General features: G+C 40.9%; 1 protein-coding gene and 1 long non-coding RNA gene across 2 annotated transcripts in view; both read left to right on the top strand.

Moving 5' to 3' along the window:
* LOC138949936 (uncharacterized) overlaps positions 1–26,455 on the top strand; it is a 251,406-nt gene that overhangs the window by 104,030 nt on the left and 120,921 nt on the right. Inside the window, exons 6-7 of the mRNA XM_070321720.1 lie at positions 9,182–9,301; positions 19,990–20,091. Coding sequence (XP_070177821.1) covers positions 9,182–9,301; positions 19,990–20,091 — 222 coding nt within the window. The remainder of the gene's footprint in view (positions 1–9,181; positions 9,302–19,989; positions 20,092–26,455) is intronic.
* On the top strand, positions 3,636–8,102 carry LOC138949801 (uncharacterized). Its single transcript, XR_011450457.1, has 4 exons — positions 3,636–4,057; positions 4,493–4,594; positions 4,898–4,996; positions 6,706–8,102. It is a non-coding gene; the product is annotated as an uncharacterized lncRNA (long non-coding RNA).

Genomic DNA, 26,455 nt, shown 5'->3' with positions numbered 1-26,455 from the left:
AAGTTTTCGACTTTTCCGCTTGGACGAAGAAGAGAATCTGTTGTTGTTGTCCTTCAAAACAAAATGAAGCCTGATGTTAGTGAACAACTGCACAATCAGATTGTTGAGCTTGTACTGCGCAGAAGGACAGGTCAGTGACCCATTCACACACTACACGGTCCATGTGCAACAACTGCTCGGATTTTTTGAAACTCACTTCCATCAGCTCAACCAGCTCCACGAGTTGTTGGCTTGGAACGGTCAGGCCTTCCCCTTTCATGTCAGGCAGCTGCTTCTTGGTCAGAAAAATCTCTTTCCTGTCACCCCTGAGAGGTCCGACCAAAAGCCCACGACAACCTGAACAGACCTTTCCTGTCAACTTTCTGGCGATGTAGCCCGAGATGTATGTTAGGATATTCTCCTCCTGAATGGACAGGTCATCTGCTGGAAAAGCGAAAGCCATCCTGAGTATAGCGTGTTCGCCTGACTGGTACTGGAGAGGCAAAGGTACATCTTCAAGGGGTGTGGAGTGGCCATCCTCCTGCTGGAGAGGCAGTGGTCGTCTTCTTCTTCACAGTTGATCAAAGCACTCTGAACTACGATTGAGTCCACCATTACTTCAGACCGTTTTCTGCTTTCTTGACTGGGTGATTGAACTGAATATCTTCAAAGTGATCAATACAAAGGTAGCAATGTCTGTGTACATATCCCACGTTCCTCTTCAGTAGATCATCTCTTCTGCAGTTTAGTATCCATTGTTTGCATCTGTATGTCACAAGCAAAAGAATAACATTAATTACTCTCTCTCTTTCTCTTTCTCTCTCTCTCTCTCTTTCTCTCTCTCTCTTTCTCTCTCTCTCTCTCTCTTTTTCTCTCTCTCTCTTTCTCTCTCTTTCTCTCTCTCTCTCTCTATCTCTCTCTCTCTCTTTCTCTCTCTTTCTCTCTCTCTCTCGCTCTCTCTCTCTCTCTCTCTCTCTCTCTCTCTCTCTCTCTCTCTCTCTCTCTCTCTCTCTCTCTCTCTCTCTATCTCTCTTATTATGGCAAGATTCCGAGGTGGAATAACAAAACTATTAATCGATATAAGAGATACGATGCGGATATGTTGTTATGCCCATTGTGCAGGGAAAGTAAGGAAGATGAGTTTTATTATGTGCTTTGTTGCCCCGCACTTCGTGAGTTTTATAGAAACCCAAGTTTACACAAGTTTTCTATGCTTATGGCATCTGTGAATGAAGGTATTGTTCGAAAGTTGTCAGCTTATGTGTACAAAGCATTTCGGCTACGTAGTGTTGTTATGTCTTAGTTCATGTAAGCCTACGGTATATTTTATTTGAAATGTAATGTCTTATTTCGTGTATGATTTATTTCATTTGAATTGTGTGCAAATGTCATTATGTCATTGTATGTATATGTTCACCCCCGTCATAAGGGGCTATGGCCTAAATGAGTAAACAATCCAATCCAATTCAATCTCTCTGTCTCTCTGTCTCTCTGTCTCTCTGTCTCTCTCTCTCTCTCTCTCTGTCTACCATCTTTGACCTTTACTCATTCAAAATGGTGTACAAGAACAACAACAACAATAGCCATCATCATCATCCTCATCATCATCCTCATCATCAAAACGTTTACAATCAAAATATTAATCATGATAATACTAACGTTCGAAGCTGCAAGCTGTTATCCGTTGTAGATCTACTCTATAACCCCGCGACGGCCGTGTCAATCAAACGAGATTGTTATGTCTACCCTAATGGCTGTGTTTATCAGCTCGATCAATCACCGACCGTATTTGCCACTATCAGTTCCAGACTTGGCATGCCGAAATGAGATAAAGTAGAGGAGAACTAAATCTGATACATGTGAAACTAGTACCAACATGCACAGCTTGGGCTGGTTTGAGGCCGTAGTGCGTACAGTGTGTGTGTTCATTGTTCCGGTAGAATAGATCTACACGCAGTTCGACGCTACAACTTTTACTGATTTTCCAACATTTAACGAGAAAAAAATTGAAGAAACAATCCTCACCTGCTCTCTTCCTTGGGAAATTTGAACATCCTGAAGCCTTTGGCATGTGCGCTTGAGCAATTGATGGGCGAACACCATGCCCCACTGCGTTTTCGCGTTGGCGCGGCCATGCTTGTGCAGCACGATATCACTACTGATGTGGAAAGAGAAAGTAGGTTGTTCCATGTTTCCGCGTGGTGGCGCCACTGGGCTTCCGGTCTCACTTTTCAGCACGGTATGGAGCGTCTCTGTATACTCTATAGACTGTGATCAGTCTTTCTTCTGCTCAAAAATGTGTTTTAGGAGTTTGAACAATATTTGGGTATGACGTCACAGGTCCGTGACCCTGCCTACACTTATTTCTCAGAACGATGACAAAGACCCTCATCTGTATATGTTCCAGTACTTAGAGCAAACCGATCCCGAGAATGGACGTTGTAACGGTCTTCCGTTAAAATTTTGCAAACGTTCGTAACGTCCAAGAAACAAATGTGACATGCACGCAACTGTGTATACTTTGCAAAGAATGGTGCCATTACATGTGTGCCAAGTTTCAAAAACATTCTTCCACTGTCCCTGCTGTCAGTGTCAGCCCCTATTTTCTGGCATTGACGAACGCCTGGGCGTTTTTCTTAAACTCGCTCCATAAACGGGTCAAACATGAGCGCACTTGATCTGCGAAAAACGAGTGAAAAGACGAAAAGAATTGCCGAAAAAAAACCCTAACTGACCTCTCTCTTTGCTGAAATCTTGAAAAAGGGGACGCATAGACCTGCGCGTGCCCGCCCTTTCAAGCCTGGCTGGGCAGACCCGCACAGTTCTCTGCTGCAGCAGAAACGGGGCTGGCGCGCTCACAAAACTGTCTTCGTTGTATCTCCGCTACACGAAAAATTGCCTTTTTGACGGCTCTTGCGATCGATACCTGCATCATTAGGAATAGCATAGCACACGAAATACGCAAGGTAGCGAAACAAAACAATCTTTTCAGGACAGATAATTGGTTTGACTTTCTTCTCGTATGTCAAAGTTGCAAAGTTTTGTCTATTGTGCTTTTTTGTCGATTTTTCATTCGGCCCTTCCGTTTTTGTCTGGTCGATTTTGAGGGTACCCTTACTTGAGCGGCGGTCTCGTGATCCCTGTAAAAGAAAGATTGAATCCAAAACGTGATCCTGAAGGTTAAGTGAACGGCCTTAACTGGGGTATACAGTTTTAATGAAATGACACGGGAATTAATGCTTTAATTTGGGTTTGAAATTTGTTGCAATAATTTTGTTGCCAAGTGTATGTTAAAACATTTAGTCAAAACTTGACTAAATATAAAAACAACTCGTGTAAATCTAGTATGACACACCAAGCCATGTAGTATTCTCTATATAAGTCGCTTGCAGCCAGCTTCTCAGCGAACAGAATAAGGTGGTGAGGGTCCATATGGTTGAAATTAACTTTTTTGCTGTTTTGGAGAGAACAATGCTTTATTGACCTTAAAATGCCTGAATTTTGTAAAACAAAATCATCCTCAACATGTGTTTAACTTGCTTTTATTGATACATACTAGTACAAGCGTATTCCTAAGCGTCCCTTTCTTGTAAACAAAGGCCACACAAGGCCACATTGTCAAACTGATTATTTATAGAACCCCTGCTTATTCTGCCGTGTATTGGCAGAAGGCAGTAAGTCCAAATTTGGTAAAAATGAGATTTTTATATCATAATGCAGAGGGAAAAAAGGCGCATCTTGTGTCAAGATTTCTAAGATGTGCGATCAATATTTATGGACTTTTTGAAGAAGTAAGTCCACTAAAAAGATTTTAATCGAAGGATAAAAATCGGCAAATGGAAGCAAGTCCAGGGACTTTTGGTTTTCAGGTTTGCACTGGACTTACTTCCTTGCAAGCCTCAAAACGAGTTTGCATGGTTTAGCGCTCTATGTCCATTAGCCAATCGCGTTCACCCTTTTGTAATCCTGACAGCGATTAACCAATCAGAACTAAGCTTATTGTATCATTATTTCCCTGGCCTTTGTCGGGGAAAATGGCGATGAGAGCTGCCGACGTGTTCAACTATCTGAAGCAACAGTAAGTTGGTTTGTTTGTTTCATTTTTGTTGTTGACAGTTTTGCGTTCCTGTCTGAAATGACTCTCTCTCAATAGGTGTATGGGAATTTACAACGACAACACAGATTTTCTGACTGATTTGGGTATTCCAATGTGCACTTGCATTACGGAGCTAGCAAGTAAAATGCCATAGTTCAAATGCCCATTTATTATAGTGTTGTTGTTCCACGCTACTTCCACCGTGACTTCTTGACTATTCACTTCTGTTATTTTCATCGTGATATTTATGGATGCATGTAGCATGTTTCTAATACAAAGAGATAGTTGTTTTGATCTGGAATGAGTGACTTGTCAGTGGTTGAACAACACTAGTCTTGCCGAGCACTGACAGCGTGTTAGATCTAGAACTGGAGGATTGTTCTTCCGTCTCTTTGTGCTTCCAACCATTGAAATAAGTATTGTGATTCGAAGCGGGACAGGCAGCGACGACAGCTGCAGCACACAGTCTGAGGGATACTCGCCACCACTGCCCCCTTTTGCTGAAGGGCCCAAAACAAGGTATGTTTCACTTACACAGCCAAAAATAGTGTGCAACATTTTTTCATTCCTTTCTTTTCTCGGGCCGAAGAGGTATGTTTTAAAACGAGCAAGATCTTGACATCACTTTCATTGCAGTAGTATTAGTATCAGCAGCAGCAGCAGTTATCGTTTGTCATTACAGTGGCCCGGAGGGGAGATGGGGGGAGGGGGTGGGGGGGGGGGGGGTGCGCGGGAGAGGAAAAGGATGATGTGAAAGAGGGTGGGGAGGAGACTGAGTTGTTAATAACATGTCTCACTTTTGCTGCCGTTTTCATTTGACAGATGTGTAAGCGACAAGGGCAGACAAAACCAATTCGTGGAAGAGACTGTGCTCCCCCAAACAACTCAAGGCGTTCACATCAGATTGCAAGGAACAAGCAGGTATGGTGTCGGTTTCATTCACTTATTGAAGTTGTGCAGATTCGAGTTGTTCATTTCTTTTTCTTCACATTAAGAACTGCCAGACTCATCCCAGATATTAACATTATACGTTTCTATATTAATATTGTCTATGTAGAGTGTTTATTTTGAGCATAAATAAAGATCAAGAACAGAATACCCTGGATATTGTTTTTGTCAATCAGATCACTCATTGATTAAAAAAAATGTATTTCACACCACGTAACACATTTATTTACACAAGCTGTTCCCAAGAACTGCATTTGTGTAAAAGTATAGAGTTGTGTTTGTATTACTAAAAGTCTTTAACGCGTTTTTGTTAGGAATAAAGACTCATGTGAGCTTGTAACTTGAATCCAGGGCGGTGATATTCTCTGAAGATTCTCTGCAAGTCAATCGCACCAAACATAAAAAAAGAGATATTTACTTTACCATCAATACTGTCCTGACTGTTGTCGTCATTGTTTTAACATCTGATAGAGTTCAAATCCACAAGAAAAGTACATCTTGTTACACTTAATGAAGAATGTTTTAACACAGGCGGGAAATCGAGACGAGGGTCTATTGACTGTGTCAGCGTGTGTGTGTGCGTGTGTCTGTGTGTACATGTAGAGCGATTCAGATAAAACTACGGGACCGATCTTAATAACACTTGACATGAGAGTTCCTGGGTATGATATCCCAAGATTTTTTCATTTTGTCGATAAATGTCTTCGATGACGTCATATCCGGCTTTAAGTGATAGTTGAGGCGGAACTGTCACGCTCTCATTTTTCAACCAAACTTTGGTCAAGCAATCTTTGACTCAGTCCGCACTTTGGGATTGAATTTCAATTAGTTAATTAGATTGCTCATTAAAGTTGTCATTAAAAAAAATTTCATTACCGATTAAAGTATCATTGCTTTGTATTCCGTATCTTCTCCTGAATTCAAATATTTATCGATAAGACGCTCAGAATTAAAGAAAATAGGTTGAGTATAAATGTTCGCATGCTTCGCCGAGTCGAGCGTGACCCGTCCCGGTGTTGATTCTTCAGGTATGGTTAGCCGAGACTATCTGAATGTAGTCTTGCCGACGAGTGGTTTTTGTAGTTGATCTTTTAGTGTGATGCCTACATATTGACTGAATGTTTTTATATCGCTTCACGCGACTTGTTTATGTCTTTCTGCCCTCGGTTGGTGAAACTGAAAGATTACTGGGTGAAAAATCTGTTTTACTTCATTTACGGTTAACTCTTATAAGTCATACACTTTTTTGTAAAAACAATCATATGTCCCACTACGGACAGACATATCTGCCGAGACGTGTTACAGTTCACAAGAGCACCATTCCACTTGTTCACATGCAAAACGCCTTCGGCCCAAACGTTTTCAGTTCAAATTGTGATTTTATTCTTGACGAATGAATTTTGCAAGTGATTCCTATGGCGTTTTGCATGATTTATGTTGCTATTTTATTTTTAAATTCAACTCAGTAAAGAGAAAAGCTTTACTGTAAAAGTTGTGTTTGAGTCCTGATGGAATGGTGCTTTTTCCATGTATATAAAAGATATGTGGTGGTGCACATGAATGCTTACACGAGAAAGAGTGGGCTGATAATCGTGTTCATCCACTGTTGTCTGATCCTACGGTTATTTGTGTGGTAGCTCGTCGCCATTATAATGGGATATTGTTAACTTTTATGTTGACAGGTGCTTAATCGGTGACTGCACCATTCCTCCTCATACATACGACGATTCAACACACGTTTCCGAAACATCAAGCCCCTCCATCCTAAGTGACGCAGATGATGCCTTACCTTCTTATCTGCTCTGACCTATGTTCCTCTGATGACCAGACGACACAAGCGAGGAAGAAAAAGCGAGCCAGAACCCCAGACAGCAGGATAACAAGAGACATAACATCAAGTACCTCCATCCTAAGTGACGCAGATGATGCCTTACCTTCTTATCTGTTCTGCTTTGAGAATGACTCTGACCTATGTTGCAACCATGGCAAGTGGCGAGACATAGTGTGCAACACAATTGCTTCCCAGCCTCAATTATTCGAACAGTGCGTGGGTACAACCATCGACGACCACCTCCGGGACAAGCGACAGTTGGGCAGGTGGGCAACAGCTTGCGAACTCTACGCCATCGCAACTTGGCTTGGTCGTCACCTGTACGTGTTCTTGCCACACCCTGGGCAAGGCGACAACGCTGCAGCGTACAGATGGCTATGATTCCCACCCCAGCTAGGAGGAAGCTGTCGAAATTGTTGGTGGGCATGATGAGTCGGTGCATCCACGGTATATCACACTGTGTCACACTCATGCCAACCACTTCGACCGAATTCGTCCATTGCTGGCAGGTTGCAACTAACTGCGAGATGCAACCACCTCGGCTTGCTGGAGAAGAGGCCACAATGGATCTTACCTAAATGACAATGCCAGCAACATACGACGGTTATGGACCGACGAAGAGGAGTACTATATATACTGACAACTTTCAGTTTGACAATAACAGATGATGAGCGCAAAGATGCAGAACGTTGGGACGAGGACGGCGAGGGGGTGGGGGGATTGTATATTGTTTGTTAGTTATCCGAACAGGCTCATGGAACAAATCTACATCCAGTTAATCGCTGTAGTAGATAATTGTCATCAGTCGGATGGCAGAATGTCAGTGAATAGTTTTAGAAGGGGTGTAGACTGTAACTGGGGGAGATGGGGCGGTAAATGAATATACTACATCATATTTTGCAGGTTTGTGGTTTTGCTAGTTGAACACTCAAATACAATGTTTGTGGACACTGTGTGAATTACTATGTAATTCTACTAGCAAATGTAGCGCGCATGGTGTACAACTACAAATGATTATTATAGTTCATCACACAGTTTTTAAGACTAATTAAACACATATTGTTCAAAAGTGGAACACTTCAGCTGAAAGTGAACACTGCACGATATATAGTTAACACTGGTATAATGGCGGCTTGTCAAGCCAGTTCTTTTTGTCATGCTGTTGCTTTAATGTTGTGTCCTTTGGAAATCGTTAGTCAAACTCAATAAATAAAACGTCTTATTGTCAAATCCTGGATTCTAATTCGTATTAGCAAACGAAAGCGAGAGAGACAGTGAGAAGGAAAACAAAAGTGTGTGTGTGTGTGTGTGTGTGTGTGTGTGTGTGTGTGTGTGTGTGTGTGTTACAGACAAGCAGCAAGAACAAAGTGTGTGTCTACACGATTTCTTAGATTTTTTTTTTTAAATAATTGCGTTCAAGTCAATATTTTTCTTGTGAATATCAAAAGAAAGTATCAGACTTGTATTAAAAATAATGGTCTTTTTAAACGATATCAATGACACAAGAACGGATTAACAATAAAGTTAATCATTAGAGAGCGACCACAGAATGATAAGCAAAACAAGGAACTCAGACAAAGACTAACTTAAGCATGTGTTGAAATTTAGGAAACGGGAACATTCGCAGGTCCCTGGTATCAGTTAATCACAAAGGAAAATACAAATTGTTCACCAAGGAAGTTGTTTGTGCATTCAGAAAATCACGAAATCACTGGACGTAAAGTCGCATTTGAAAAACGTTCCAAAAGCAGTGTTGCGTGTATTTCTTCTACTTTCAATTTTCTGAGATAATAAATTGGCAGAAAGCAGTAAGTCCACTTGCTGCTTTATGCCTTTTTCTCAGCCAGATATAACGCTAGGATATAATATGGCAGAAAGCAGTAAGTCCAATGCTGCTTTTTGCCATTTTTTTTAAATACGATTTAAGTCGGGATATAATTTGGCAGAAAGCAGTAATGTCCTCTTACTGCCTTTTACCATTATTTTTAAGTGAATGAGTTTGGGGAATTAATTCGGCAAAAGGCAGTAAGTCCACAAAAATCATTATTTCTAAGTGATGAATTAAATGAGGGTTTTAATATTCATAGCAGAAACGCACAATAATGCCCTACATGTTATCAGCAAACAAAGAAATCGTTTAAAGCTTTTCATTCTAAAATAGTGATGCAAACAGAAAATGTCGATTTTCTCGGAACTATGTTTCATGGACTTGCTTCCTTCTGCCTTTACACGGCAGAATTATACATCGTTGGAAATATGACATACAATTTAAAGAAGTAAGCAAAGAAGAAAGAACTAAACGACTTATGCCATGTTTGCATGTGCAGTTTCGTTTACCGCCCATTGTGGACACGCAGTCTCTGGGCGATATCTTCGTTTTCGGAAAAGAGATGAGCCCAACTACGACTCGTACTATCACATTATATTGTGTGAAGTTACAGCCTGGGGTGAGTGGACCTTTCATATCACCCTCGTCAGATTTTAGTCACAGTCAGGTCGTGTTTGGGTACAGACAAAAACACACGTTTGATTCACCCCAGCAATCGGTTAGTCTTAGTACTCATCTGTGTCCGCCTGTATGGGCGGCAAATTCGATTCCCAAACGCCCCACTGAACGACTGACGTCACATGTCGTTTCGGTCTTTTCCGGAGGAACACCGCGTGTACATAATACACACTTCGATCGCGTAGCACTGCCATTGCACATTTTCGCAACGAAAACCGTGCCACTGTTTCATTCATCTTGGTGTGTTAAATCTGAAAGCAATATAAGTGAACGAACAATTGAAAACATATCGCGTTACTAAACTGTAGCTCAGTGTTTCAGTGTGACGTGGAAGTGTTCAAATATCTGCTGTATCAGGCAAGCCGATTTGGTCAGTTTCACCTGAACGACTGCGAGAGGCGAGCGCAAACCGTTGTGTTGTTCAGAAATGGTGTTCCCTTTGATATTTTAGTGGACATTTAACTTCAAATGCAACCTTTCTTAGCCGTAGAGTTGGTAACAGAACCTTCATGCGCGAGAAACGCCACATACGACGGAGTAACCCTGAAATGCCTTCACTTTTGTGAGGGGCCCAAAGGGTTTAAAATCGTGATCGTGATTGGCGTTTTTTGACCTTTCTATGACCGTGATTGCCGAAATTTCCATTTCTGTGATCGTGATGGGACTTTGACCGTGATCCGTGATGACCAAAAAATCAAGTCTCGTGATCGTGATCGTCATTATTTTGTTTTCGTGATCGTGATGGGCATTATTGCAAAGCATATTATTTTCAACGTACATTTTTCACAGCTGTATCACTCTATGATCCTCTATTCGTCAAGGTGTTTGTGATCGTGAAAACAAAAATCAAGGTAACTGTGATCGTGAAAGCTAAAATTTCCCTTCCCGTGATTGTGATGATACCCCCCCTTTGGGGCCCTCTTTTGTAGCCCTGTCTGTCAGTTGCTGTCGTAGCCGAGTTGTGGTTTGTGCTCCAGCTTGAAGGTCAGCTGACTCGGGTTCGACTCCCTTCCTGGTTACAGTTTTTTGACTCACATGCGAAGCAAAAGTGAGTCTATGTACTCACCCGAGTCGTCCGTCCGTCCGTCCGTCCGGCCGGCCGGACGTCCGTCCGGCCGACCGGCCGTCCGGAAAACTTTAACGTTGGATATTTCTTGGACACTATTCAGTCTATCAGTACCAAATTTGGCAAGATGGTGTATGATGACAAGGCCCCAAAAAACATACATATCATCTTGACCTTGCTTTAAGGTCAAGGTCGCAGGGGCCATAAATGTTGTCTAAAAAACAGCTATTTTTCACATTTTTCACATTTTCTCTGAAGTTTTTGAGATTTAATACCTCACCTATATATGATATATAGGGCAAAGTAAGCCCCATCTTTTGATACCAGTTTGGTTTACCTTGCTTCAAGGTCAAGGTCACAGGAGCTCTTCAAAGTTGGATTGTATACATATTTTGAAGTGACCTTGACCCTGAACTATGGAAGATAACTGTTTCAAACTTAAAAATTATGTGGGGCACATGTTATGCTTTCATCATGAGACACATTTGGTCACATATGATCAAGGTCAAGGTCACTTTGACCCTTATGAAATGTGACCAAAATAAGGTAGTGAACCACTAACAGTGACCATATCTCATGGTAGAAAGAGCCAATAAGCACCATTGTACTTCCTATGTCTTGAATTAACAGCTTTGTGTTGCATGACCTTGGATGACCTTGACCCAAGGTCACATGTTTTTTGGTAGGAAAAATGTGTAAAGCAGTTCTTAGTGTATGATGTCATTGCTAGGTTTAGCTGAAGGTCAAGGTCATGTAAAGGTCAAGGTCAAGCATGTGAGTCGTATGGGCTTTGCCCTTCTTGTTTTTCTTGTTTGCTTTATTTTTGTCATCTATTTTGTGTCCTTAACTCCACCCTTCAATCTTTTCAACCCTGATGCATTCCGTTTATTTTTTTAATTATTTTTTTTATTGTTTAAACCATTTCCACCAAAGCGGTTTAGCACGGTGGTATGTTATGATGAAAACGCGATTACACAAAGCTCACATGTGCACGGTCTGCAAACTAAACGGCGTGGGCTCACCGTATTAGCCAATATTGCTATTTCATATGTTACGTGGATTTCCATTGGTCAATTGGGCAAAACTGAGCTCAGTGCAAAAGTGATATCGACGACATTTCCGTCGATATCAGTTTTGATATCGACGACCTCTTTATTGCTTCCCCACTTCAAAAACAAAAACACCTACATTTAAAAACAAACAAATATATATGAAAATGTAATTATCCCAGAATTTAGTAGAGCAAGTGACTAAAGACTTTTTGAAAGAAAAGACATTTTGAAATACTGAAAAGTACAAGAAAAGAGTGAACAAAAAGAAACAATAATCAGAGGGAGGGATATGGAACAGCCAAAACTGAGACAAATACTTTTGTAATTTCTTTACAGTAAATACAAAATGTCCAGAGAATTAGCAATATATCTAACATTGACTGACTGTGTTACGATATCTTCTGCTATTGGTCTGTTTCGACAGTGATATCAAAATTTCGACCTCCGGTCTCGATTTTGATATCACTGTCTCAACAGACCATAGCAGAAGATATCATCACACAGTCCGTCAATATTGGGTAATAACAAGCACACATATTAAACCGCAGCGCAAAGCGTAAACATTAGTACAACTTGAAGAAATCAATATAGTTACCAGAAACAAAACCGTGCTTCGCACCGAACAGTTCGACAGTGACTGACCTACTGACCGAACCGCACCTCTCGCTTGTGACAGTCGCTCATGACACAACCATTCTTTTGCCGAGTCTGAAATTGATCTTCATAAAACTATGTGTAAGTGTAACAAAAGAAAAAAACTAATTTCTTTCATATTGCCTGAATAATAACTTTATTAACTGATAATCAAGGTGGCATCGCCGAATGACTGCAAGTGCAACGCGATCGAAGTGGCACGCGGTGTTCCTCCGGAAAAGGCCGAAGCCGCTGTGACGTCAGTTGTTCAGTGGGGCGTTTAGGAATCGCAAATTCGCGGCCGGCCGTCTGTCCGTCCGTGGACAAAAAAAAACCCGTCACTTTGAGGTTTTCCTGCCACAGCCACCAAGAAACACCCAACAAGGGTGTGTGTTGTGTGTTCTGTAAGAAATGAGAGTGGGAAGGGCTACACAACCAGGAAGGAGTCTGCCTACGAGTGCAAAGAATGCAACAAGGGACTGTGTATGGGCAAGTGCTTTGAGGTGTACCACACCAATGTGAGCTTCAAGAAGCCAAAGCCCAGGGTGGATGAGGGGGGAGACCATGAATGACAAACAACCTGATTCACATGTGTGAGAGAGAGTGAGAGTGTACTGTGGTTGCTGGGGGACAGGATTACATGTTGCTGGGTTTTTTTATCAAAGACTGAAAAACATATGACTCAACTGGAGATCAACTGTGAGGATGCTGGAAGCAGAATTGTGTTGTGACAGTGCTGTATTCACTTGGATATTGTTCCTACTTCATGTGACTTGGATATTTCTTGGATTACTGTGGATTTCAGCAACATGAAAGAAGTCAGTATCCGTGGTTATGTTATGCGTTGCCTGTTTTGTTGTTGTTGTTTTTTTGTTTGTAATTGTTATTAATTACAAATATAGTTATTAAATGTGTTGTTTTATGTCTAAACAACAGAACACACATTCTGTTATTTGTATGCAAAATTTCAAGGCAAAACAATGAATAGTTTTTTGGGGGCAATTTTATTTGTGGGGTCACCCATGTTTCGTGTCCAAGAACTGAAATTTACTTGGGCGTGAAGTGTTTATTTACCTATATTTACTTGGTAGGAAAAGGGTTAAAGTTTAGAAAATGATAATAACACGCTGATCCCGTGTATAGATAGGAAAGATAGCTGTCTGTAAAAGCGCTGGTTAAATGCAGTTGTCACAACCCACGTCGTCACCACTCAAATATAATCACAAATAATAAAAAACGCTCGCGCTGGACCCGAGTACTCTTCAGACTGGCTCGCTCAATAAATATAAATGTTTGGAATGTCTGTGGTGTGAATGTTGGTTTCTGACCAGAAATGCAGATCTATCTGTGGCCGGTTCATAGATGCAACCTACAAACTGCGACCTCATCTGTGATCAGATATGTTTCGACAAGCATTGAACGGATGAAATTAACCACATGCAGTTTATTCTTCAGAAAAATGCAGCGATACGCACCCCCAAAAATGGGTTGGGTTCGGTGATTTGTACATAAACGTCTTCCTCGCGATAGATTCGCTTATTATTTTGTCTTATGAAGCCGTCATCAACACGAACACAATGATTGCAGAAGCAAACTCTGTACCTACACGACCGAGACACAAGACTGATTATTTCACAGCTGCAATGAGAATAGAGAACAAAGACGTTTTGGGTAAGCTTACTCACGTCAGGTCTTCACTGACAAGCTAGGAACAGACGGAAAATTCCGAACAAAAGTAAATGACGTCAAAGTCTCTTTCGCTTTGCGTGTAACTTTGTCATGACGTATTTTTGTGTGACGCGTTCGGCTGTTCTATCAGGTCAATGGCTGCGTGTTGCCCCGCCGGTGTGAACTCCTCCTACGGCCAAGTCGTTTTTGTGGTTTATTTCGCATTTAGGTCCCAAGTAACATTATGAAGTTTTAATACGATCAATCGGACCTATTATCAAGTTAGTGTATCAACTTTTGAACGAACTGCGCCCAGTAGTTTCCCAGCAATAAGCTGTTAAGTCGAGACAGACAGACACACAATTAAAGTCTGCTGAGCCCTAGTACTAGCGTACTCGGGGATAAAAGATGACTTGGTGGTAAAAGGGCGCAATAGCACGGTGCACTTAGCTTTCTGCTACGAGTGGACGTCCCGTAAATAGTTCTTCCCCACTACTGCTTCGTTGATTGGAGTGCCGGTTGGCGTGGAACGAAGCAGGGAATCGTGGGGAAGTCAGGCGCCTCACTCCACTGCTGGAAATAAAGGGTGGTCCTGTAGGTTTCCAAGTGTCATAATGGCAGTTGATGCGTAGTGTTGTGGTTTGTTGGAGTGCGCCGTGCGGCCCAACACATACGTCTTCAGCACTCGAGGTTTCTGTCAGGGTTACCTAACCCTTAGCTCATGGCCCAAGGACCTGCCCTGTGAGCACAAGGTTGGTCCATATTAGTCTGGCCTCTACCCTTCGGCCTGTCCAGCTTGGGAAGCCCTGCCAGGAGTTTACACTCCCGCTGGCATAGCTCTTAGGGTCACCGAGACACGCAAACCACCACACCACGTTAAGGAATGGGCCATGTGGTGGGGTCCTGTAGGTGACGTCACTGCCTGCCGGAAGACCCCTGCAGACGGTGACGGCCTCTCCGGTTATCCCAGCAGCAGTAGCAGAAAAACAGCAAAACAGCAACAGCGATGATCCGGTTACAGCACACAGCAAAACCGCTGAATCCCGCGAAGATAATCACCGCTGAGTAGATAGGTAGGAAATAGGTAGGCTGCAACAAAAAGCATCGGTGCACTAAACATGCCACGCAACCCTTCACCCTCCACCTTCAAACATGTCACCTTTACATATTTCATCGAGCACGTGGCCTGCACAAACGAACTTTTAAAACAACAAATCAGCTATTATCCTTCCTTCTCTCCATATCTGCAAAAAAACATATACAGATTATTATTTTAGCGTCACAAAGAGCAAATTATGCACTAACCTGGAAAGAACAACAGAGAGTATTTCATTCCACAAACACAGACTCGTCAACAGCGTTAAATAACGCTTTATTACCTCAACAGCCTATGTAGGTAGCTCTCCTTTAAGCGAATCCGCTTCCTTTGATATAGCTTCCGTCCGTCGACGAATTTCTTGCCATACCCCTCTTGCGCTGAATTACTTTATGCGTCGAAGTTCTCCAACGCTCAGCCAAGAAAACACCTGACAACCTCGTCGTCAGAAACATGTAAGCAGCGAAAAGCAGTCACTTCTCCCTAAGAGCCTTCCTGGACGCGCAGAGCAGGCACGTTGACATAAAAAAAATGTATCACCACGTGTTGGCAAACCGCCAACTCTCAAGAAGAGGAAACAACTGACTTCTATCGTGCTCAATGCCAAAGTGGGGACGTTTCAAGTCTTCCCCAAAACACCATGAAAACATCACTTGACTCCCCGTGTCACATATCCAGTTCAGTCACAGCCGATTTTTACCAGACGGCAAAATCACCCACGTGGAACCCATGCAAAACGAAATCCCCGTGCTCAGCTATGCTCTGTCAGCTAAACACAGCCCGTTGCCCAAAAGCACAGGCGCTGTCCATCACAATTTGAGAAAGGCACCCCACAGAGTGTTCCTTTCTCAATCCATGTCACTAATTCGTCACAGTGCGTGTTAGTACTGTTACATCAAATTAATATTGTAAGGCCTTTGTCCGTGTTTCCGTCCGTCCGTCAGTCTGTTCGTCCGTCCGACGTCTATCCGTTACACTTTTGACCACTAATAACTCCTGTGTTTATGGGTCCGTTGTCTTCACATTTGGAATGACATATACCATTGTTATGGCATATCTGTGGTTACCATTTCTAGCCAATCGCTTCGGGAATGCCGAGGTTTCACACGGTTTAGCGCTCACACGTCATTTCTTTTGCCTATACATCCAGCGTTTCTTGACCGATTCACCACCAATTAAAACCTGGTGCAACACTTCAAAAACATCGCTTCTTAGTAGATGGAGTTCTAACTGAAACAAAGCATGGGTGACCACTTTATCGCTGAGCGCAGCGAGAGATTTTAGACCCAAGCACAGTGTTCCATAGCAGCGTTCGGATAGCCCTAGAAATTAGAGCGCTTGCCTCACGCTAGCGTAAGGCGTTCGACTTATCAGGGCGACATTATTATTATTATTATCATTATATTTATTGAGACATCACAGTGCGCTAAGAGATTTATTGAGCAAACCGAGAAAATACATTATTGAACAAAGCGCGTCGCGATGAGTTCAATAATCATGTGTGAGGTTTGCTCGAAGAGAAAACCATGCATCGTAACTTTCTATTTCGAGATCGGACTGTTGTTGTGTGGTCCGTGTGATCTCTTTAGCTCCGCGTTTATGGGTCATGTCATCTTCATCATGTCTTACCAGTTTAATGTTTGGTTTTCAGTGACCAGGATCTTTTTTTACTCCTTCGCGTATTTGCTTGTGAACAATAGGAAAACTATTTCTTATGTAAGACTTCTTACCTGTGTTCGGGTTTAAAGAAACACAACGAAACTGCAGTTTTTCTTCTGAGTGACTTGCTATACAATGTTCAGTGACAGACTAAAAGGACCGAAAATCCACGTCAGCATATAAACAAAAACGACAAAGAATATTTTTAAAAGTATCATTCCTGAACTCGTTATTGACCATGGTTGGATGACGACCAGATCGTGTACTGGTGAAGAGAGAGAGAGAGAGAGAGAGAGAGAGAGAGAGAGAGAGAGAGAGAGAGAGAGAGAGAGAGAGAGAGAGAGAGAGAGAGAGAGAGAGAGAGAGAGAGACTCAGAGAGAGAGAGAGAGAGAGAGAGAGAGAGAGAGAGAGAGAGAGAGAGAGAGAGAGAGAGAGAGAGAGAGAGAAAAGTATCCAAGGACACGCCTCGAACGGCAACGAACATACTCTGCAATTCCCGTCAAAATCGATGCGGTCGTTTCGGAACCTATCGTAATCATACCCACCACACAAACGTACACACATAAACAGCAACCAGCTTTATACATGTATCTTTATACAGCTGTACCCGGTATTTTTTTCGAAAACCTTCACAGCAATTTGCTTCAACAGTCGGTTCTTAATTATTTATTTTTGTGTCATAAAAGATACGCTAATCACATGTGATAATCACACACACACACACACACACACACACACACACACACACACACACACACACACACACACACACACACACACACACACACACACACACATACACACATACTCACACACAAACATACATATACACATAGACACCCACACACACAATCACACACATATTATACACACACACGCACACTCACACACACATACAGACACGCCACAGACAGACAGACAGACAGACAGACAGACAGACAGACACACACACACACACACACACACACATACACACACACACACCTGCAAACACAGAAACGAACACGCACTCACAACCACGCACAAAGAATTAAAGATTCTTGGCAAGCATAGTAACCGAGACTTGTATTAGGTGGAACGTCTTGGACCAGAAACATGGACTTTCTTTTACGTGTTCCGTGACGTTATTTTAGGTTTGACGTCATAATGACACAGGAGCGAAAGAAAAAGACGAAGGACACGAGGGCAAGCAAACTCTTTGTTTTAGGGGATCATGAAAACAGGGGGAGGTAAGGCCCGGAAGATAAGACTTACGGAACTTGTTCGCAATCGTCACTACGCTGTGCATTGATCGGTGTCGAATCCTTTTAAAATGTAAAAGAGTGTTGAGTACACTGAGCACAAAAAGTTAATGATATTTTTTTCAGTGCTATAGCCCAGATGTTAAACAGTAGTTTTTTTTTGTAAGAAACATAATGTATTTGAAGATCTTCATTTCTTCTGCTCTGTATTTCTTATTATATTTGAACAATATTTTGGTATGACGTTACAGGTTTTTGACCACGCCTACCCTCAACAATGGCGTTTTTTGACGGCATGATTCACTTTCGACCAACAAAACAGTGACATAAACTGAACGATGTTTAACATATTTGACACCAGAACGTATATTTGGTGTCTTACCTAACAGTTCATACACATTTCGTTTGGATCCGCCGGGCAGTCAAGCTGACGCGTGTTTCTTTCAGGTGAGATATTCTTTCGGCTTGCCGCTCGCGAAGCTAGGAGGCGAGATTGTCTATGAAACAGTTTAATGGCTAGCAACGCAAGAATTAAACACCATTGGTTGATTCCGAAAAGGTCGTCTGCACTGGTCGGTAAACAACCATGGACAGCCAATCGGATGGGCAGCTGCGTGGCCGCCATGTTTTCTCGCCAAGCGAACAAGCCCAAAGCTACCTAGCGTCGGCTAGCGTCACTCGCGGCGAGATGTGCCCAAGAAACGGTACATCCTCGCCCTAGTCGCCAATCTCGCCTGTAACAGTGTAAGAAACAGGGGACTGATCTAGCGTGTGAAAGAGAGTGACCACATTCCTGGAAAACGGCACGAAATCTTGGTTTTTGATGGTGTATTTGCTTGGTAGCTGCAGTTGATATGCAATAAATCTAAAACTACAAATAGCAGACTCTCCAAATTTTACAGAAAGATGACATTCAAAGACCCTCATTCTCTCCTGCATCTAGTACTTTGAGCAAACAGAACCCGAGAATGGATGTTGTAACGGGTTTCCAATACAATGTTTGTAAATGTCCCTAACGTCCCAGAATTTGTTTTCACATGCACGCAACTTTGCACACTTTGTTAGGACTAGCGCCATTACATGTGTGCTCAGTTTAAGGTACATTCTTCCACGGGCGCAAACGTTATATCCGTTTGAAAAGAGATGAAAAATACGGATTCTGCTGTCTATCGCGCAAATGTTTTTTAAAGACACTTTCTTTAAAGTGTAACTCAACAAGCAAATATGAAAAAATCGTTCAGCAACCTTTACACTTTGATATGAAAAAGGGCCTCAAATACTGTCAAACTGCGAAAAATGTTTGTTTTTTCTCTCACTCTGACACTGTTTAATGGACATGTGAAGTGCGCGCCAGGAACGACAATCTTCTTGGTTTACCTGATTAATGCCCTTAATTTTTGTTTCTGGTTCTTTCAGTTCTGTTGTCATTAATCTACCAAAATAAAAGATCAAACGGAGTTTTCGATTTTTATTTCATGGTTCAGAAAAATGTTGCTTGTGTTCTGAAGTCAATCGTTTTAGCAATGTTTTCTTTGATTCTTAAAAGTCATAGGGATATTATCTGGAAGAATGTTCATGTAACGTTTCATGAACATTGGTCTAGTAGTTTTCTCGGAATCGATTAACACACACACACACACACACACACACACACACACACACACACACACACACACACACACACACACACACACACACACACACACACACACACATATATAAACACGCAACGACCCTAGTCTCGATTGCCAGTCTATTAATGTAAAAAGAGGAGAAAAAAACCATTCTCAAACTTCTTCAGAGTTCACGGGCAAAACGTCTACGTATACTAGTGTTTTTGCTGACAGATCTTGGAACATGCATACAAATCCAGGGTTTTAATGATCTCCAGACATGACCCCAGTTTAATTTACCATAGTAATATTTCAAGGTCACAGTCGTTAAAATATAAACAATTATTATTTTCTTCAACGTTCTTAGAGGTGCATTTTTTTAACTTGTTCACACTATCAGGATTTGATTACATCCAGACATAACCCAGGTCTGGTTGATTTTGGTCATATTTGAAGTCCATATAGTGGGATAGAGTACTGATCAATAAATGTGGGAAATTGTTTGTATTCTTGAGCTTTCAAAAAGAGCATGGAGATGGTGAGTCGTATGGAGATTTGGTCGTCTTGCTTAACTTTGATTCTTCTGGTCCTCTCTTCCAGTATGCAAACCAAACACATTTGGAAAGACTTCTTGCCAGGCGTGCCCGTCGGCTGAAGAGTGCCAATATGTCTGCAACAATCTGCATGGCTGTGGCACACTGGGTAAGCCAGTAGTATCGTGATATCAAATATGTATATTATACAACAATCTGTATGGCGGTGACACACTGAGTCAGCCATATTCCGTGATCTGAGTGGATCAAATAAGTGAATTGTTATCATTTGGGAATCCTCCATATGCTTAGCTGCTTTGTGAAGTATTGTTTATTCCCCCCTCTGCTTCTTTCTCTCTGTAAACTTGTAGGGCTAGTTATTTTTCGGTAACTTACCCAACAACCAAAACCACTTACCCAACAACGGGCCTGAATCCTTGATAGCTCATGGGTAGAGACTGTACACATTGTGGATCTACTTTTTGCGACTCAAAAGTTCAGAACACTCTAATGTACAAAATATACATTTCTGGAGCAAACTATACAACCATACCGCATTTAAGGGCAGACCGGGTAGGCAAAATGAGTTATTTTTGGTCTCATACACCTTTTTGGGGTTGTTGCATTTTTCACACCTTTGAACATCCTGGAATGCATTCAATAATCTGCTTTTGTCATTTTAGACATGTATTCATGTAAATAAAACCATTTTCAAACCGATGTTTTGTTGTTTTTGTCTGTGTTTTATCAAAAAAATCGAAAAAATGGTCAACTTTGGATACTCCGTGCTGGTAAATGTGCGCACATGACATGACCCTTCGCTGTTCAAACTGTGTGGAAATTTCCGTTCTTCAAGATGACGTCATCACCGTTGGGGAATTCCCGTTGACATAGGCACAAAGAGAGAGAATCCGTTCCAACCGAAACCCCGGAATTAATATATGCAAATATATGTAGGTCAAAGGCATTTGGCGCAAGCGCAGTAGACAACTTATCAGTCCCCCGGTGTCAACAAATCCATGACGTTTTCACCGATTCAGCAGCATTTTTCAAAGTTTTGAGCTGCGGAGAACAACCCTAACTTTGGAAATGTTCGGCATAGTGGCTAGAAATATCAGAGAAAGATGAACCAGCAGCAGCGAACAGTAGAAGGAAGTAACAACACTCCGAAATGAACCAACATGATCGTATTTGAGCAGACGACATTCTAAGATTCTTGACTCGACGAGGTGGGTTTTGCTTCTTTCTCTTTTCGATCTTGTTTGTTTGACAACGTGATTTATTGCACATCGTTATGTTGTTGTTGTTGTAAGAATGTGTTAGGGTTTGCAGGTAAATGATAAACAGTTTGTGTCTGAAGTATTTTGCGGGTTTCTTGATCCAATTTACTGACCATGCCGCCGCCGCACACCGCCCCCCCCCCCCTCCCTCCCTCGATCATCTCTGTGATATCGTCTTCACAACCCCTATTTTATTGTTCTTCGCTGGCCAGTCCTTGAGAGCTTACTATGGTGTAACATGTCATCAGTATTCTTTGTCTGGGGTCAAACTGAGAAGCAGCATCTGAGCGATGTACGACTGACACAGTTTCTGTTTCTGGTCATTGACCGTAGGAAAATAAGTACCCTACTACTACTAGAGAGCGTTCTCTAATTCTAAAGGATTGGTTTACACCAGCATGGCTGACCAACCTATCATTGACAGCAATATTGTTGTCAAATCTTTTCCATTAACTAAGGAATAAAAAAAATAGATCCAATTTACTTCACCAAAGAAAAAAAAAAGAGTTAAACTAAAGGACTGGGGATGCAACTCATGAATCAAAAGCATAAAGATCACCTGCAAACAGTGCTAGGTTTAGGAAATCTGAAAATGTATACACACACACAGAACACACACACACACACACAAAACAGACAACAGACAAGAAACAAGCAAATACATAGCAAGTGTGATGAAATAAATCAATTTTAAAAGAAAAATATGAAAAGAAAGAAAGAAAGAAAGAAAATAATTCAGCTAGTTTCAGTATTAGTTCCTGTGTGTATGTGATTGTGTGGTTACTCAAATCCCATAGTAAACTTGACATGTACATTTTGTGATAGGGGCCAATTAATGAATGTCTTTTGTGTGTGTGTGTGTGTGTTCGTCAACCGACATATGTGGGTACGAGCCGCTGAGGTGGTTGTAAGAAAACCCGCCTGGTTCAGTGGTTGGGGGCTGATTGGGATTTCTGATTTACCAGCCTAGCCAAAAAGTTGAGGTACACCCCATGTAACATGGTCATTTGCAAAATAAAGTACAAGCACTTGTTGACGTTTATATTGAGTCTTAAAATTTGCAGCTTATTACAAACAAAAACCATGGACAGTTGTATCAAATATTAAATCAGTGTTTGTGTATTTATTAGGTTGGAGCAAGGGGAGAGCCAGTCCTCCTGTGGTGGCAGCGAGGAGAAAGATTGACCTGATGGAAAAGTTTGCTAAACCGGAACTACCCTCTTCCACAGCAGAAACATCAGCTTTGCCATCTTCTGACCAACCATAAGAAGATACAGATACTTTGCCATCTTCTGACCCATCACAAGCAGATATGGATACTGGTACTGTGCAACGTCACTCCGCTGACATGTGTTGGGCTTTTGTCAACATTGATCAGCTCAATCTATTGCTGAAAGGTTTATATCCTGTACTGAATGCTTGTCTGATAGCAGTCTGATTATGAAAGAAGGTGATGCATCAGCCCAAGGATTTGCACAGGCCCTGCATCTGGAGTGCATATGAGTGTCCATTCAAGTCTGCAGTTGTTTACTCTTCTCCCGGTGTTTGCAACGCTTCGGGTGGTAAAGTTGCATTTTAAATAATCCGCGTATGACCAAGTTGGTACATGGAAAGGGACATTCAGCTTTACAGAAATTTGCTGCAGTGTTAGGATTGAGCACAGAAATACTGTAATTAAAATGTTGCAACTTTTGAATGGCTTGATAGCTTTGTTCCATTTGTGTATATATAATTATGTAATGTTGTTGATGATTTGTGAAGCATCATTTCTATGCAATGGAATAAGAAATCAGTGCATCCGTTGGGTTTTTATGAGTCTGACAGTTTGGTTCTGATCAATATTTTCATATCAGCACAAACACAGATAATTGACTTTTTTAATGTTTTCATATAATTTTTTTTTAAATCAAAAAAATCTGATAATTTGATTATCAAATCATCTCCCCTTCATAGTTAAAGTGTTATTCTGGTTAAAAAAAAAAACACCCCATTAATTCAAGCTCTACTGTGGTACTAGTTTACCGGGGTACTAGTGAGACTCTTTTACATGCTGTTTTCTCTACATGTAATTTGAGACAAAATGTGGTAATTAAAATGTTGTAACTTTTGAATGGCAAGATGGATTTGTTCCAATTTTGTATATGTTGTTTATGATTTGTGAAGCACCATTTCTGTGCATGGAATAAGAATACAGTGGATTCCTTGTGTTTTTATGAGTCCGACAGTTTCGTTTTGATTCATATCTGCACTAACATAGATGAGTTTTCAAATGATTTTTAAAAAAAAATCTGGATAATTTGATCGTCAAATCATTTCCCCATCATAGTAAAGTGGTTATTCTTATAAAAACATATCAATTCAGGCTGCACTGTGCTACTAGTTTGAGGTACTGGTTGGAATCTTTCAAATGCTGTTTTCTCTGAATGTAATTTTCAGACAAACATCTGTAATTAAAATGTTGCAACTTTTGAATGGCTAGATGGATTTGTTTCATTTTTGTTTATGTTGTTTATGATTTGTAAAGCGTCAGTTTTGTGTATGGAATAAGAGTTAAGTGCATTGGTTGGGTTTTTATGAGTCTGACAGTTTGGTTCTGATTCATGTTTTCATATCGGTACAAACAAAGATGGCTGTTTTCATATGATGTATATAAAAAAAATCCTGATAATTTGATTGTCAAATCCTTTTCCCTACATAGTAAAGTGGTCATTCTGATAAAAACATATGAATTCAGGGTGCACTGTGCTACTGGTTTTTTTATGTAATGGTTCAAATCTTTAAAATGCTGTTTTCTCTGAATGTAATTTTCAGACAAAACGCTACAATTAAAATGTTGCAACTTTTGAAAGGCTTGATGGATTTGTTCAGTTTTTGTATATGTTGTTTATGAGTTGTACAGCATCAGTTCTGTGTATGGAATAAGAGTTCAGTGCATTGGTTGGGTTTTTATGAGTCTGACAGTTAGGATTTCATGTATTTTTCTTATCAAAACTGAACCGGTAACTGAAAATGCTAAATTAAAATAATATATTGCTTAGAAATGCTTTTCGATACACAGAATTATTAAACACACACATATTGCTGCAAAGAAGAAAAATTGGATCAAAACATGCACTGGTTCACAAACTGCAACATTTTAAAAAAAGCACATTTTATAACGTTTTTCTCACATTTTGGTGAATAAAACCCCCAAAAATTGCTTTTCACTCAAAATTTAAAATGGTTTCCCTTAATTAGGTTATTCTGCTTGCAAAAATCAAACAAGCAGCAAGCTGTTTCCAAAATAAAAAAAAAAAGTGCTTGCCTACCCTGTCCCCCCTTAAACCAGCAACTACAGGCTTGAACACATGCATCTCAATATAAAATCCATGAGTTTGGTTGTTTTCTGAATTCAGACCTGCAGTGCACAATCGTTTATCGCTAGCAAGATTCCAAGGAAAAGTAACTCTCATACTTTGTCTAGTGACACGAGTAGTTCCCCTTCCAGATTCCGGCTGCATCGACAAGACTGCAATCCGACGGTCAGTTTTCAACAATATTTCATTTTATAAACAGATCACACGCAATCAATTGCAAACATTTAATTAACTTAACGAACATGGAGCGGTTTCATACACTATTTTGCCCCAGAAAACTGAACTTCATACAGTTTTTAACGTTGGAACACGCGTGTAAAACTACGTCTGCAAGTCACATTCGAGGAAAGAACATTTCCTGAGCGATACCAAAACATGAACAGAACACACACTGTCTGCCTTTACCGCCACAGCAGAATGACAACATAACTGTGTACTTGATTTTAGTTCAAAACATGGAAACTGACAAGAAGTGTTAACAGAATTGAATGATTTGCACGGAACTATACAACCGCGCATTAATCGATCGCCTGCGCAGATAGACTGGTTGGGTGAATATGATTCGATCAAACTTTCGCACAAAAACTTCTCTTTTCTTTAAATAACTGAATAAAGGAGGAATAAAGAGGTTACATACCTCGTCTCAGTGATTATCAAAAATAATGGTCTCAGTTCGCGGTCATGAACAAGCTCGCTGAAGCTCGCATTTTTCATGATCCGCAAACTTCGACCATTATTTTTGATAATCACTGAGACTCGGCATGTAACCTATACATCTCTGCTATCCTAAACAGGCCTCACAAAAACTTGTAATGGCAGCTTTCATAACAGAATTTATCTCCAAAGGGGGTCACAGTCTGCAAAAATGCTCGACTTAGAAAAAGGGGGTTACTTTCTAAAAGACACATAATTCTGCTCACAATGCATTTTTGGTGTACAAAGTCTGAAGCAAATCTAACGGCATAATGTTTGAAGTGTTGAATTATCGCAAAAAATAAAGTCAATGCCGGCCATGACGTCATTGTGCAAATGACGTAATGTTTGTGGCATGTAAACGTAATGAAACAAAAGAAAATCTATATGTTCCGTTCTTTTTTTCAGTTTTATTGAAGTCCCGACAAAACACTGATCAAAGAATCGTGTGCTGTCAAACGTTCATACATCAATTGTGACTAAAAGTATGAAGATTTTTGAAAGTCTGACCAAAGCATTCCCACAGAATCGCCACCTCTTTAAAACAACCACTTGGTTTGAATTAAATGCCCAAAGTTTGGAATTTTAATAAAAACTTGTTTTCAAAACAACAACAAAAGTTTAGAATGTTTGACAAAGAACAATTATCTTCATGTATGTAATTATGGTCAACTTGTTGCATGAGCTTTAGATTCTTCTGATTCCTTTGCTATTTAAGCCCAGAGATGGGAACAGAATTTTTTTTCTGAAGTTGTTGATCAAGAACTTTGAAACAAAACTTAATTTCAGTGCCATATCTGCCCTTAAGCTTTTGTTATGTCCTTTATTTAAGCTATCTGTAATAGTAAAAACAAAAAAGTGTGTGTGTGTGTGTGTGTGTGTGTGTGTGTGTGTGTGTGTGTGTGTGTGTGTGTGTGTGTGTGTGTTTATGTGTGTGTGTACGCGCGCGCGTGCGCGCGTGTGTGTGTGTATGTGTGTGTTTATGTGTGTGTGTGTGTGTGTTGTGTGTGTGTGTGTGTTTATGTGTGTGTGACTTAATTTCCATGCCATATCTGCCCTCAAGCTTTTGTTATGTCCTTTATTTAAGCTATCTTTAAGAGTAAAAACAAAAGTGTGTGTGTGTGTATGTGTGTGTGTGTGTGTGTGTGTGTGTGTGTGTGTGTGTGTGTGTGTGTGTGTGTCAGATGACCGATTTAACCTTTGG

This window comes from Littorina saxatilis, linkage group LG16, assembly GCF_037325665.1.
Source record: "Littorina saxatilis isolate snail1 linkage group LG16, US_GU_Lsax_2.0, whole genome shotgun sequence".
NCBI lineage: Eukaryota > Metazoa > Mollusca > Gastropoda > Littorinimorpha > Littorinidae > Littorina > Littorina saxatilis.
This window is presented reverse-complemented; position numbering and strand designations above follow the sequence as displayed.